This window comes from Ceratotherium simum, chromosome 18, assembly GCF_057802395.1.
Source record: "Ceratotherium simum simum isolate JZ-2026a chromosome 18, ASM5780239v1, whole genome shotgun sequence".
In the NCBI taxonomy this organism is placed as follows: Eukaryota; Metazoa; Chordata; class Mammalia; order Perissodactyla; family Rhinocerotidae; genus Ceratotherium; species Ceratotherium simum.
This window is the reverse complement of record NC_141917.1, coordinates 55,288,990-55,304,086: the sequence shown is the minus strand read 5'-3', so window position 1 is coordinate 55,304,086 and position 15,097 is coordinate 55,288,990. Positions and strand designations below refer to the sequence as shown.

The 15,097-nt window shown below is 46.9% G+C and overlaps 1 protein-coding gene and 1 pseudogene across 1 annotated transcript; one reads left to right on the top strand and one right to left on the bottom strand.

Annotated features, from left to right (window-relative positions):
* Window positions 1–1,656: 1,656 nt before the first annotated feature.
* On the bottom strand, window positions 1,657–5,690 carry LOC147914647 (protein RoBo-1-like). The gene is made up of 5 exons (XM_087443047.1): window positions 5,612–5,690; window positions 5,095–5,205; window positions 4,484–4,633; window positions 3,721–3,852; window positions 1,657–1,844 (listed from the first exon to the last, which is right to left on the bottom strand). Exons 1-5 carry the CDS (start codon window positions 5,682–5,684, stop codon window positions 1,657–1,659), a joined length of 654 nt encoding a protein of 217 aa, XP_087299173.1. The 5' UTR covers window positions 5,685–5,690.
* Window positions 5,691–6,049: 359 nt separating this feature from the next.
* On the top strand, window positions 6,050–14,613 carry LOC101395908 (TGF-beta-activated kinase 1 and MAP3K7-binding protein 2 pseudogene; annotated as a pseudogene).
* The last annotated feature ends 484 nt before the right edge of the window (window positions 14,614–15,097 follow it).

The window sequence follows — 15,097 nt, the reverse complement described above, 5'->3', positions numbered from 1 at the left end:
TTATTATGGCAGCTCAAGCTGACTAATCCTCCCAGGGATCAATTGAAAGGCAGTGTGGCACCAAGGATGAGGGCACAGACTGTCCAGCCAGACCATGTGGGTTAGAGTCCCCACCCTGCTGCCACCCTTCCTCTTAGTAAAATGTATGTGATGATAATAGCAAAACTAGCCCTCTAGGGCTCATGTGTGACCTCTTCAGGAGTTGAACTAGCATGGAGCTCCCCACTATTACCCCAAGAGTTTCCTTACAAAAGGCATCCTGTGAAGACTCCATTTTAATTTACTGCCTCTCTGAGGACTTTGCTGTTTAACCATTTCCCAACTTGTGTAGATGTGGGCTCCTCTTGCATACACACCCCTCCCTCACGTCTTTCCTCAGTTTACTACTTTTATGTACCAGCACTGACTGTACTTCCTCTCCCTTCCCTGAGATATCCCTACCCCTCTGATTACTGGTGCTTAGAATTCTATGTAGTTACATACAATATTGTCCCTGTTCTCTGTGCATTAGCTCCTTGTCCCTGAGGGAGGGGCTTGTGTTTTTCACGGTTCACATCATTGAGCTGAGCAAACAGTGGTAATGAGCATAAAACGTGAGAATAGTCAGTGAGTCCTGGGCAGATAAACTCTGCCCTCTGCCTCCTCAAAAGCCGAGGAAGATGAGAGTGGAAGTAAGATTCAAGAGCCTGTACCTTGCCCCTTGGGTAAATCCCCAAAGAGAAGGCAAGGCCCCAATCCTTCTATGTAGTCTTCAGCCCCAGGAAACCTTACAGAGTGCTGGACCCCCAGCATCAAACAGACAACAGATTGCTTCCCGGAATGTAGTCACTACATCTGGGGCATTCTTTTCTTTTATGCAACTTCACAAGACAAGATGCACACAGTAAGAAACTGAATTTGGAGAATCAAGGGGTCCATTTGAGTAGGCTACAGGGTATCTCAGTTGTGGAATCAGCACCACAATGACATCTACAGTTTGGATCCTGTAAAGGCTCTTCCTGGATGCCCTCCTTCTTCACCAGCATCATATGGAGTGTAGCTGTGGTTGCCCATGGTCACAAACTCTACTGTGTGAGGACACATCCCTCTGGGCCCTCAGTACATGTACCCTCCTCCTCTCCAACATTTACGACAAACTTCACAGACCACCTTCTCCTGTATCCTTCATCCCCAGCACATCTACCCTGAGTACATGTCATGGTTCCCAGGTGTGGTAGATCCAGTTATAGCTGGGGCTTTACAGACTGTGGGAAACGACCCTTCTGGGTCCTGAATTGTTCACTCAAAGGCATTTTCTTTAGCAATGGGCAGCTAAGGATTAGCAGTGGAAATTGAGAATATCTGGAAAGAGGTGTGTTCTGGGCCGTGTGTCAGGATGTGGTGGAGTGACAAAGGTGGGATCACAATGATTCTTACAGAAGCCTTCTCAGACTCCTGAAATGTGCCACTTGGGTGAAGAAAAAAACCCATTAGAGAAATAAATAGGAGTTTTTTTTTTTTTTTTACCTAAAGTACTAACAAGTAATCACACACATACTCAAGGAAGTATCAGCTCTTTAATTCTGCACTGTCTGGGGAATATTGGGGAGGGGAGCCATCCAAAGACTCCAACTTTTTCAGGTTTGTGGGATTATGCACTTGGCAGGGCATGAAAAATCAGAGCACCACTTTGAGCAAGAAGAGACAAGTCAGGATTGATGAGGTGATGGACGTCAATGTGGGGCTCTCACCTCTTTGTTCTACACATCGGGTACGGATTTTTATGTTATCCAATATACTGATATTCAAGTTGCAGGCAGTTTCAGTAGCACAACCCATGGCAAAAATCACACATATACCATTACCTGTCAAGAGAAAGATCCAGGAGTTAGTCTTCTCTCTCATCTTATCTCCTCTCCTCACCCTCATCCTATTCTATCTGCCTCCCTTGGTAAAGAAAAGGGTTCTCAGAGTGCCCCCAGAATTCCTGACTTTCATCTTCTGTGAGAGAAGCAATAACCGCAGCTCCAGATCTGTCCAGGGACCAAGGCTTGTTTCCCTCTGGCCCCAACATCTCCTCAGTTTAGGAGGGACCCCAAAGGGCCCCTGCTGTCTCAGCTGCTTGGCTGAGACTGCAGTCCCTGAGTCCTGATTAGGAGAGAGATGGTTGATATGGGGAAGAAGACTGGAGGTCAGAACTCACGTATTCAGCTAAAATGTCCCGGTGGTACCTGTTCTCTTCCTCACCTTTGCGTTCTTGAGGAAACCAGAGGGAAGCAATGCAGATCCCCCTTGAGATCATATCCCTTCTCCCCAGGGCTATGAGTTTAATGGGAGATTAGCATCGTGAAACCTCATTACATGTCTGTGCTTTCCATGGCAACTGGGAGAAAAGAGACTGCCCCACCGTCAACAGCTCTGGCCTTCTCGTGTATTCTTCCTGACGTAACATTTTCCATGCTCATCTCCAGCTCATCTGAGCAAGGGGCCCTTCACCTGCTAGTCCCAGGCCCTCCTTGAAAGTCTTCTCAAAAAAAAGAAAAATCATTTTAACTTGCCTCCATTCCCACCAAACTCTGTCTTCCATCATTTAATCAGCTCCTAAAATACCACTCATTTCATGAAACCTTTTACAAAAGTCGATCAGAAAAGAGCTGACAGTGCCCCTTCTGGCTGTGTAGTCCAATACTATGGTTTTTATCCTAATTCTTATCTGAATAGTACATGTGCTCTTCACCACAAACATACACTTTTCTCCTACTCAGGAAAATTACAAATCCTTCTATAGACTTCAGAATGACACCATCCAAAAATTAAGTGCTTAATCATGGGGTTTTTGTAATAGCAATAATGGTAGCAATGATGAAAACCAGAACTGAGGTGTCACCCTCTTCGTTGACCATATGCTGACATCCCACTCCAGGAGATCATGATATGACATGTTCCCAAGTCTCAGACTCTGCTATGGGAAGCAGTTGAGTTTTACTCTCCTCTCCTCTCCTCTCCTCTCTTCTCCTGACAGATAGCTCCCTCCAAACTTTGGAGGGATAACCATGATTTGTTCCCATACCAACCCTTGCTGTATCTTTTAGTCAGCCTGTAGGATGGCCCCCAATGGTTCCCATTTCCTGGTTTTCATACTTTTGTCTGGGCCCCTCCCATGCTGTATGAAGGTTGGTCTGTGCAACCAATAGGATACAGCAGAAGTAATATGTCACATCTGAAAATAGATTATTAAAAAGCTGCAGTTTCTCCCTCCCTTCCTATCCCTCCTCTTCCTCCTCCTTCTTGTTCTCCTCTTCTTCTTCTTCTCTCCCTCTCTCTGTTGTCACTCGCTCAGGAGGAAGCCAGTTTCTCTCTCCCTCCCTCTGTCTGTCTCTCTCTCATCACTTGCTCAGGAGGAAGCCAGCTGATATGTCACAAGGACTCCCAGACCATGGAGAGGCCCATGAGGAGAGGAACCAAGGCTGACAACCACATGAGTGATCTTGGAAGCAGATCCTCCATCCAAATGACCACAGGACCTTCTGACAGCTAGATTGCAACTTTATGAGCGACTACAAGCCAGAACCACCCAGCTAAGCTGCTCTCAAATTCCTGACTCACAGACACTATGAAATAATAAATGTTTGTTGTTTTAAGCTGCCAAGTTTTGAAGTAATTTGTTACACAGCAATAAATAGCTAATATGTTATGCCCTTTTAGAAGATGGACACCAAAAGCCTGGGGAAATATCCATACCTGTGCCAGTAACCTCAACACACTTTGTCTCTGAGCCAGTGCAGGCGAGGGGAACTGGGTCACAGGAAATCTCATTCTCTTTATAGCAGGCAGGACATTTAATGCCATTGGGGTCTGAGGACTTCTGAGGAACTGAATGAAGAGATAAAAATTTTATTTTAAGGAATAAGCTGAAAAAGGAGCTGAAAGCATTATTACTACCACCAGCCCACCGAAGATCATGGTTATTCCAGGATTTCTCTCCCCAAAACCAAAATTATTTACAAATAGGATGGCATGGAGGGTGTAGGGGAGATAGGTATTAAGTGAGAAGATGCGGCCAAAAATTCTTATAGGAATTTAATGTTATCTGCTCCTTTTATGAATCTCCCCTCTCTGTCCTTCTGCAGGGAAAAGTGCCTAGACGACAGGAGAGAGGATACTCTGTGGTCTAAAAAAAATACTGTTAAGGGAGTGAGGAATTAAATAGGTAAGGAAAGACAACTCTTTCTGCTGGGATGGAAAGCAAATAATTTAAAACTACAGACCCACACTTACAGACAATCCCCAGGACCAATTCTGGCCACCCAGCTGTCATTCAGTCCTCCTCTGTGCAGGAGAAGGGCTTGTATCCATCCCTTCACAGAGAAGAGAGACAATCAATGAGAAAAATCAAAAACAGAGAGACAGGTTATAGGAAAGTACTTAGAAGGCAGAGACTTAAGGCAACTGATTGGGAGCAGGGGTGGAAAGGGAGGGAGAGCAGAGGCGTACTGGCACTCACCCTGGAAGTCCTCTTTGTTACACAGCTCAGCTTGGCAGCATCGGTGGTCATACCTAAACGTTTGATTAATCCCCAGTGATGCTGAGAAGGCCAGTGGGGCACATCTGCTTGAAGAACAGCCTTTTCCCTTGAAAAGTTCTGGGAGCTGCCCTGCACAGAACCAAACCCAAGCAGGAATTTCCCCTCTGAGCCATAGAGAGAGTGATGCCCAAATGGACAGCCAATATTAAAGAATCCTGTGCTTAGAATCTTTTTGTCTTTCCTCTTTTTCAAAACAGTCTTTCTGCATTGGTCCATGGAATTCACCAATAGAGGAATGGTTTGTTAGCATTTGTTGGATTAGCAGCGTCAGACCTCAGGAGGTTGATGTGGAACTGGGATCACCTGGCCTTTTTCCTGGAGAATCTCCCTCCCTGTTACCTCCAACTACTCCACAAGCCCAGCCACATCCTGTTAGGATGCTATATAAGGAAGCAAGGTGAAATAGAAGATGCACAGGGAAGTGAGGAACTCCATCAAGTTGTGGAACACAGAAACCTCCCTCACTCTAACCACCTTCTCCATCCTTTCTGCATGCTGAGCATCATGGGCAGGGTGCTGGCACAACATACCTAATGTTTTTAATTCCTGCTTGTAGCTGAAGCAGCCTTGAGAGGCTTCACAAGTGGTCTTTGTGTCAACTCCACATGTACTAAAATGGCAGCTTCTACAGTTATAACTCTCTATAAAAAGGAAATAAAAATTGTTCAAAAAGTAACTCATGGATGAAAACCATCAAGAATCATAGTGGATGTTTCCAGTAGCCAAACATTTCTGGGAGTCAAGGTGCAATGAAACCCACTCCTTGTGGGCCTAGATGGGACCACTCAGTCCACAGTCCCTCCCCAAGGGGGACATCAGGCCTGATTCAGACCCTAGCAACATACTGACCCACCACCCCCTGCACCAGCTCACTCCCTCTCAGCTGCCCATGGACCAGGATGCTAATGAGGGTATCCAATCCTGCAGAGCTCACCACTGCTCTTGGAGCTGGACCTGGCCTCTCCTAAGTGGACATTCTTCTTCTGTATTATCCATCCATCTATGCTTCCAGTCTTTGGGAGAAAGGGCCTATTTGTTTTTTCTTACCCACAGTGCTGAAAACCAAGGCAGCAAGGACACAGGCGGTGAGGAGGCTCTTCAGGGCTGAGGATGGAGGCATGGTGGCACTGCAGTAGGCCAAAGTGAGAGCAGAAGAGTCATGGCCCCAAGCACTAGACAGGATTGCCCATACATTCATTCATTTGGCAAGTGAGAATTTGTCATATCCTGGCTTTATGCCCGACATGCATCTTGTTGGGGATGCAAAGATGAAAAGATGCTATCTCTGTCATCAAGGGGCCCATAGTCTACAGTGGGCAAGGGACCCTCCTGGGAGCCCTACCTAAGCTGAGTGCTGAGAAAGGAATTCAGGCCTGCAGGTGAGGAGAAGTAGGGCTGCCCAAGAGCCTCAGAGGCCAGGGTGCCAAGGGGCCAAGGGAGTCAGGGTCCAGGCCTTGTTCGGAGACCCTGCAAGGGTATGGCATGATGACGGGAAGGGAGAACGGGTCCCTCTTGTTTAAACAAAGTCAACATAGAATTTCAGAGGACACTGAAACGAGCTCACACAAGGTCAGAGGACCTGTCAAGCCCTTGGAGGTGGTGAGAGTAGAAGATGCCCTCCAGTCCCTGGTGGGGATGCCAGCCTCTGTTCCAGGCCTACTGCTGGTTAAAGAACCATCGGTTCTCTAACAAAATGACAGAGCCAGGATTTGCTAGATGGATCCTAGCATTCTTTCTAAATTTATGTCATCAATGCCCCTTTCCAAAAGCCCATCTGAATTTTGCCAACTTAGGAAAGAAATCTAGCCTCCTTGTCTTGTGGAATTCCATGAGCCCCACGCCCCACTTACCTTCAGACTTATCCTCTCAGAGGTCTGAGAAAAAGCCTGCAACATCACAGTATAAGGACCAGGGAGTGGTTGCCCCGCCCCCACTCCCAGACCTTTTCCTTCCTGAAGGCAGGTTTTCAGGAAATTGACAAAGCCTGTTTCACACTCTGAATTCCAGGTCTCCTTTTCCTTAGTTACCATGATCTAACCCAAATAGTCTCAGAGACAAAAAATATGATGCCTATCCAAGAACCACCTCCAAACTCATTCCAAGTTTCTTATGCTCAGCCTCTGTCACAGCCTCAAGATAACAGATAAAAATGTTGTGTGTTGCTTTCTTTAAAGAGAGGAAAATGTTATTTTGCTCAGAGAGAGCCCGGCTTAACGCAATGAGAACAGGCTTTGGATGGAAGTGTTTCCCAGCTCTGTGGCTGAGTGCTGTGTGAATCTGGACACAAGGTCCCACTATTAGGAGCCTCAGTTTCCTGGTCTGTGCATGGAAATAGTGACACCTGCTTTGCAGGGTGGAGGTGAAGGCTTAGGGCACACGTGAAATGCCCATCAAAATGTGAGCACAGTGAACTTTGCCCCTGTCCACATCAGCAACATATGAGCAAAAATGGGCAGCTATTTGCACTTGGCAGAACAGGGGTAGTGGGCTTGCTGACTTATTGAAATGCTGTGAGCATGTCAACGTGAATATGAACCCCTGGGTTCATATGGCTTACCGAGCCACACGCTAAGACAAGTGCATGCCTTGCTTTTCCCTCTGCCATCTCAACCCAGGAGACATCTGATAGGTGACCAGACGTCCAGAAGCTCCCAGAGGCTTGGACTCTGGGGCTGGGAGATGCATCACAGAGCCCTCTTGTGCTTGGATAGGAAGAAGGATTGCATCTTTTTTTTTACTATCCTATAACTAAAATTTAGCCTTTCCTTCCATATATGGAGTCCACAGCAAAACCACCCACCCTTAGAGATTGCTGAGTTTTCCTATCACATCTGCAGACATAAAGTATTCTTTGCCCTCATCAACTACTTCCAGATTATGTTCTTATCAGTCTCCTGCTGGAGCCTGGTGTCTGATAGGAATACATCTGCTACTATTCTGTATCTTAGAAGAGTTTTATATAACTGTATTTCAGCGTAATTTTAATCCTATGTGGTTTAATTTTTTTCATGAGAAGGGGTACATAGGTTCCACCAGCCTGCCTGGGTCTCATGTCACAAACCAGATTGCCACCCCACTTCATGAAATGACAAGAGCCCCACCTCCCTCACCAAGCAGAGCTCTGTTACCATGACCATGAAGGACGTGCAGCCCAAGGCTTTACATTTCACAGTTCTCTTATCTCCTCAGCCCATTAAACCATTCCCTTTCTCCTGGTACTACCTACCCATGAACTCCTGATGAGCTGAGGGGCCTGGAGATAAGGATGGTTTCTGACAGAGAAGGTGTGAGGCTGGGAGGCCAAACTTACAGTGTGGTCTTGGTCAGGACATTCGCCAGTTAAATCCAACTACCTGCTGTCATCCAGTGACACTGGTCACCCACCAATCCTGGCTCATGGTGTGGCCAGGAGCTTGAAGCACAGGCCAGGCTCAGGAAAGAGGAACGATCAGGTAGAATGAGCCAGTTTTGTCGTCACTGGTGGAGAACCGTGGCCCCATCACTCATCTCCATGGAGAACAGAGCATCACACAGGGCCTGGGACCACCCTGACTCTGTGCCAACTTCCTGCTTCTCAGAGCAGGTCCTAAGCAAACCCGTCAAGGCTGTGGTTACTGTGGGGAGGCTGCCAGAGACTCACCCATGTGACACCATTCTTGGGGGAAAAGAGAATTATTGGGAACCACCTGAAGCATGGGAGTGTCCAGAGTGTTCACTATCTTTGAGTTGTGCCCCCGACCCACCCCTTGGCTTCAGAATTGTTTCACAGACCTCCTTGCAGAGACCCTACTCTCTCAGGTCAGCTGTGCTCATTCTTGTAACCAGAAACGACATTCTGTACCATGTCCCAGATAAAAACTGTGTCATGAGGAATTATCCTCCTCCTGTCAGCCCAGCTCCCAGGCTCAGTTCTGAGACAGACCCACTCCCTTTTCTCCCTGTATTCACAGGGTGGGTGGGAGAGGACTGTGGCTAAGCACACACAGCTGGGAGCCACTCACCTACCTCCCTGGCCCTCAGTTTCACCCCTGTAAAGTGGGCATAAGATCCAACCCCACTTCTTAGGTTTGTTTCATGTGAGGGTGACATAGTCTGCCTGTACTCTGAGAACAGCCCTCAGTACCAGCACCAACTAGCATCTTCTCAATTAGTTCATTCTATTTACTCTCAAAGATGAGGCAGCATTTCTTGTAGAGAATTTGCTTCCTGACCTAGGCCCCTGGACTGTTCCAGGGGTCAGACAAAGACCCACACCAGACCAGCAGGACAGCAGGCATCTCACACACAGCCAGTCAAGAGAAGGTGGCAGCCCCTTTCTCCAGACATGCCATGGTTTTGCCCTGTATTCTGGGGGACCCTCAGGCTGGAAGGGAGGCTCTGGCTCATGGTAAACCCCAAAAAGCTCCTTCCTAGGATGGAGTCCTCCTCCTCTTGACAGACTTCCTCTGGTTGGAGGAATCTGACACCTGGGCCGTGAGTCCTCAGTGTCCTGAGTCAAAGATGAGGAGTGCTGTGCTTCATCCCAGGAGACGCCTGACATACCAGGATGCCAGGGCTGAGCCTGACAAGGGCTGGGTGGTGAAGGGCCAATGCTTGTGTAGAGTTTGTAGTGGGAGCCTGGCTTCCCCACAATGCTGAAAGCACCAGGAAGTGAACGAGCAGTGACCATGCCCCATTTCTAATGGACAGTGGACCCTGAGGGAGAGCTGGAGGGGAGGTGGAAGAAGGAAAAGAGTGATGGACACCAGCCCAGTCAGAGCAACTGTCAAAGACGGTGAGACCCTCTATCTTTACCTGGGCCCAACTCCATCCTTTGAGTTCAGTGAGGGCTAGCACCCAGCCCCTGCTTAGGGCATTGAGATTTGGGCCAGAAATGCCCAGGGCAGGTGGGGACAGAAGCAACAGAAGGAGGGGGCTTCTGATAACAGAAGATGGAGGCAGGGTGAGTGGGCATTGTTCTGGTAGGAGGGGCAGGTTCAGGAGGAAGCAAACATTCTGTTGATGCTCCTGGTTTCTAGTTGCTCCGCACTGCCTGCTTAGGACACTGGGCGTCTCCTTACCTTCTTCTTTCTTGGTCCTGTTTCTGTATGTGGTGTCTCAGAGACTCATTTGCCCCAGCATGTGACCCTCTGTGGAGAATCACCCCTGAGCCCAGCCCTAATGCCTTCAGTGACTGCTGTGCTTGGTCAGGCAGCATGTGGGCACAGGAATGAAGGACAAATGTCTACTGCCCTCGGAGCTTATGGTCTAGTCGCCCAGCATGAGCCACAGGGCAAATGGCACCCAGGTCTGACCCATCACTCCACTCGTGGGAGGCCACTGTCATGGTCAAGCAAGATGTAAATGCAGGCCCAGCCCTCAAATGCCTCCTCACTGGCCTGCCCTTCCTCCCTGTTACTACCCTCACTCTCATTCTTTATTCTCTGGCTTCTCCTTCTCCAGTCTCTGGAGACCTTCAAGGTTCTGTCTGCTCCTTTGATGAGGAAAATGGGGAAGTGAATGCATTAAGAGCTCAAAGAGGGGGCCGGCCCAGTGGCGTAGTGGTTAAGTTTGCCTGCTCCACTTTGGCAGCCCAGGGTTCATGGGTTCGGATCCCAGGCACAGAGCTACACATGCTCATCAAGCCATGCTGTGGCAGCATCTCACAAATAAAATAGAAGGAGATGGGCACAGATATTAGCTCATGGCCAATCTTCCTCACCATACAAAAAAAGAAAAAAGAAAGAAAGAAAGAGCTCAAAGAGGAGGCCAGCCATGTGGGGCAGCTGGTGACTGCCTGGTGATCAGGAGAAAGTTTTCACACAGCTGACGTCCCTGCCAAGAAGTTCCAAGGACAGATGGATGAGTTCTAAGGCTGCTACCTGGGGCCTGTTTGACTTTGTACTTTCTGGAGTCACCCAGGGTGCTTTGTCGCTTATGTTGCTTTTAGTGCCAAGAGGTTTACCCTTAGAAGAACTCCCTACCGCCATCTGTTGGCCATGATGTTAGAACACCCATTTCTTGGCCATGAGGCTGGTCCTGAGTGGGATGGGAGTAGGAAGCCTGAGTGAGACTCTTGCTCACCCCTCACCAGTCCCTGAGTCCACAGAATTGAAAGAGGTCAGAAACCACCCTGATTCCCAGCCAAGAGACCTCTGGGGCCAGATAACCTGGGTTTGCATCCTGGTTCTGCTGTGTGACCCTAGTCTAGTGACTCAACCTTTCTGTGCCTCAGTTTCCTCAATTATAAAATAAGGATAAGATGGGAGTGATTTCATGAGGTGGTTGTGAAACTTACATGAGTTAACATATATATAGCACTTAGAACAAACAGTGCCTGGCTCACAAAAGCTCTCACTGAGAGTTGCTACCATTATTGTCATCATTTATTGAGCACCTACTGTGTGCCTGTGCTATTAGGCAACAGTGAATGGTCACAGACCTTATCTTCAAAGCGGGGGGGGGTGAGAGAAGAGGAGGACAGGGAAGCAGGTGAAGAGGTCCCCTGGAGATGAGGAGCACCATAAGGAGGATGCTCACCCAACCTGTGCACTGCCCACAGTGGGCTAAGCCCCGTGTGTCCTGTGAAGGAAGAGAGGTGAGGACCCAATGGTGCACCCTGTGAAGAAAGAGAGATGAGGACCCAACTGGACCAGCCAGATTCATGCTCTCAGCTGCCATGTTCTAGAGGCAAAACTGGTGAAAGCACGCATGCGGCTTTGAGACATGAGGCCTTCGAATCAGAAACTCCACCAACTTCCCACAGGTGGGAGAAACAGTAGACCTGTCCTGGGGTCCATGAAGCCTGATAAGGCCCTCCCCAGGAAGAGAGGTAGGAGGGCACCCACAGAGAGTTGCTGTCCACTGTCTGTGAGCCCAAGGACATCCGGGGGCCAGGATGAGCTGCAGGCAGCACCGGGCTCAGGCTTCTTCTGGGGGAGGCCAGAGCTGACCCAGGAGGAGACAGTGGCATCTCCACCATCCAAGATGTAGATCTGTGGCCTCCTCATCTGGGCAAAGTTGTTAGGGTAGGGACATTCACGGGTGGAGGTCCCTCAGGGCCAGATGCAGGAGCTGGGAGAGTGCAGACAGCAGAGCCAGACCCAGGTGGGGCATCCTGGGGACATTGTGGTCTGCAGAAGGCTGTGCCTTCCCTCCTCTATCCTCCTTCATCTGCCGTTTACACCTCTCTCCTTTTATGACCCAGGCATATGAGGTTTCCCCTGCAGGTTCTGAACAATGGCCCATTCTCCTCAGAAACTGAAAGCCAAGTATCAGCAAGTCATGTGAAGGTCAGGGCAGTGAGCAGTTTCTGAGAGCTTTCACTTTTGTTCAAACCCTTTGATTGTTTATATATTAACACTTTGACATTTTTATGGCAGTCATCTATATAAAAAATATATATGTAAACACATATAAGCATAAAATTCATATAAAATATATCTTTTATCATATTACTGTTACATGGTTCAAGATCTGTTGTTTAACATTTGATTTGGTGGAATTTCTTTCCCATTAAAATGTCTTTAATTGTTACATTGACAAATCTCATAGCTTCCTTTCTGCAAGCTCCGTGGGGTGAGATTTCCATCTACTTCGTTCACTCTTGCATTCTCAGCACTTTCAATGCTAACACCTAGTTGGTGCTTGGTAGTATTGGTGAATGATCACACCTGTTAGTCTTCATCTAAGCACACCAGTTTTCTATTATTTGATGATTCCTATTTAACTCTTAAAACATATGGGAAACAACTTGTACTATTATGTGCTGATAGATTTCAACTTTATAAGCCACATTTCTTGAGTTTAGCCTTTCCTTCCTTTAATATACTTTGATATTTTTCTGAAAGAAGTATAAAACACAATCAGTATCTTGAATCTAGGGGTTGCTGTTACCTTTTTGACATAAGATTATCTCTAAAGATCCTGACGTGGTAAGCAGAACCTTGCATCCACTATAGAAGTGGCCCAGGCCTCCAGCTATCCTGAGAGAGTCACAAACACAGAGCTGTTCCCCTCCGGGCAAAGAGCTCTACCCCATGGTCACCTCCAGCCTGAACTCCCCTGGTAGACACCCTCCCACACCCCTGACAGCTGGGTCTCTCACCTGGCAAAGCAAACACACAAATCTAAAATCTCCCCTCTCCCTTCTTCAGAGTCTGGAAAATCCAAACAGGCAGGTGCTACCCAATTCCTGACAGAACCCAAAAGACCTGGAGTACTGCATGGAAAGACCTCCCTACACAGAGATATAAGCAAACAGCAGCAACACACATTCTTACATGCACTCACACATGCACACTCACATTCACACTCATACACATTCAGAAGATGCAATGGACGGAAGTTCTTGAGGAAGTTAAGGCAAATGGACCTTATGAAATAGGAAAACTTCATGAAATAAGAGAAAACCAATAGCCATAATGAGATGTAGAAATGAGAGGTTAAAAAAATATATAGGAAAGAGGGCACAAAGAGATATGGGAGCAGAGGGTAGATAGTGAGGGGTGTGGAGGCAGAGAGAGGGAAAAAGGCATCAGGTGCACCAGCCTTGCCCAGCCATCATTCTTGACCACACCACGAGCAAAGTGACTGGGAAAAAAAAACATACTTGACTGAAAAGATGAGTACTATCTCCACCAAAGCCTAGAATTTCCCACTGTAAAATAGGTCCAATCAGGCAATATACAAATGGTCCAAAAAGCCACAAAGTTGATCTTCAAGTCTTACCAGTCTTACAACAAAATGTCCTGAAGGGCCTGAGGTTGCGGTCACCAGAAGCATGATACAAGTGACAATATCCTGGCTGCCCTGCAGAAAAGTAACCACCCTGTTTGTGGAAGAGACTCAAATGTCTCAGTTGGCTCTAAAATTTCTGCTGTATACAATCACATGACTTCTCTCAAGCTGGACTTGTAGTCCCAGAATGCTGACACCATGGGTGAAAAGGAAATAGAAACATGGAAGTAGGGCTTGAATGTACAATGTCATGATAAGCAACTTCAAGGTGGTCAGTCCCATAGTGAATGGTTTCAGCAGGTGCCACAGATAACACCAGCTCAAGTTCCCTGAGGTATTAATGTTTTCAGAATGTCCAGTCCATCTGGTGCTTCAAATTTAGTACCACACCATGGATTTCACTCAGGCAGCTAAGGAATCTAGCCTTTCTCAACAAACCCCCATATTCAATCCCATTACAGTAACTTCACCCCCAAATGGTCCAAATGGCCATAATACTCCTACATATTTGCACATAGATGGTGTCCCTCCATCATTAAAAGTCTGTACTAACAGTCTGCAGAAAAATTTGATCTCTATTAAGCACAACAGTATAGACCCAGCAACATTATGGCTAGTGTCTCAGTTTAATCCCATGCACCCTCAACAAGTCTGTCTACCTTTCCAGCCTGATGTCTGGGCTCCTTGTCCTGTGTCTAATCCAACAATCCAACAGCCAGATCAGCAAGGCCTCTGGACTGCTCACGTCTATGTGCCTATCAGCTCATCACTTAGTCCACAACCACCAACAGTTCATCCATCTGGTAGCTCAAGATCATCTATGCATTATCCAATATAACATTTAGAATATTTCAACAGAACCTCAAAAAAAAAAAAAAAGATTGAAATCAAACTTGAACTCCCACAAGCAGTTCAAATAATTCAAAATGGCATTTTTCCAGGTTTTGAACCTCTAGCACTTCCACTTTTGTCAACAGCCAGACTTTAATAGAAATCAGCCCACCGTTTACATAGTTGCCAGTCCCCCAAATACTCATGAGGTAATGTCCCATAGTAAACATAAAGTCCATATTTCAGCTAAAGACATCAAGAAGATGAAGAGATCAGCCCACACTTCTCATACCTACAAACTCTGGAGCATCTGCTGTCTCCAAAAATATGACTGGGCAGGCTCTGCCTTTATTGGTTGCCACATTCCCAAATGTCAAGTAATAGGCAACTGCTCTGCAACTTCTCCCCGAGCAGTGGTCCCCCAACTTAACACAAAACCTCCATTCAAAATTACAGTTTTTGACCTGGAATTTTACCAACTGGGCATCCTCAATATTTGAACTTTCAAGTCTTATAATCCTTCTTGATTGCTGTATAGAGACAGAGCGTATTCAGCAGCTCATGGGCTCAGTTTTCATACATGAGGATAGACAAATAGAAGCACTGAAACAGAACATGATTGGTTGTTATAGGTTGAGTTGTGTCCCCTAAAAATTCATATGTTGAAGACCTAACCCGCATTACCTCAAAATGTGACTGTATTTGGAGATAGGGCTTTAAAGAAGTAATTAAGTTAAAATGAGATCATTAGGGTGGGGCTTAATCCAATATGACCTGTGTCCTCATAAGAAGAGAAGATTAGGACACACACATACACAGAGGGAAGACCATGTGAAGACACAGGGAAAAGGTGACCATCTACAAGCCAAGAAGAGCAGCCTCAGAAGAAATCAACCAACAATTTGATCTCACACTTCTAGCCTCTAGAATGGTGAGAAAATAAATTTTTGTTGTTTAAGCTACCCAGTCTATAGTACTTTATTG

Coding starts and splice junctions, on each gene's coding strand:
- LOC147914647 (XM_087443047.1), bottom strand. CDS start 5,684: ATGCCTCCATCCTCAGCCCTGAAGAGCCTCCTCACCGCCTGTGTCCTT. Junction 3,853..4,483: donor TAACAAAGAGGACTTCCAGG/GTGAGTGCCAGT, acceptor CTCTTCATTCAG/TTCCTCAGAAGTCCTCAGAC. Junction 1,845..3,720: donor TGTTGAGGTTACTGGCACAG/GTATGGATATTT, acceptor TTCTCTTGACAG/GTAATGGTATATGTGTGATT.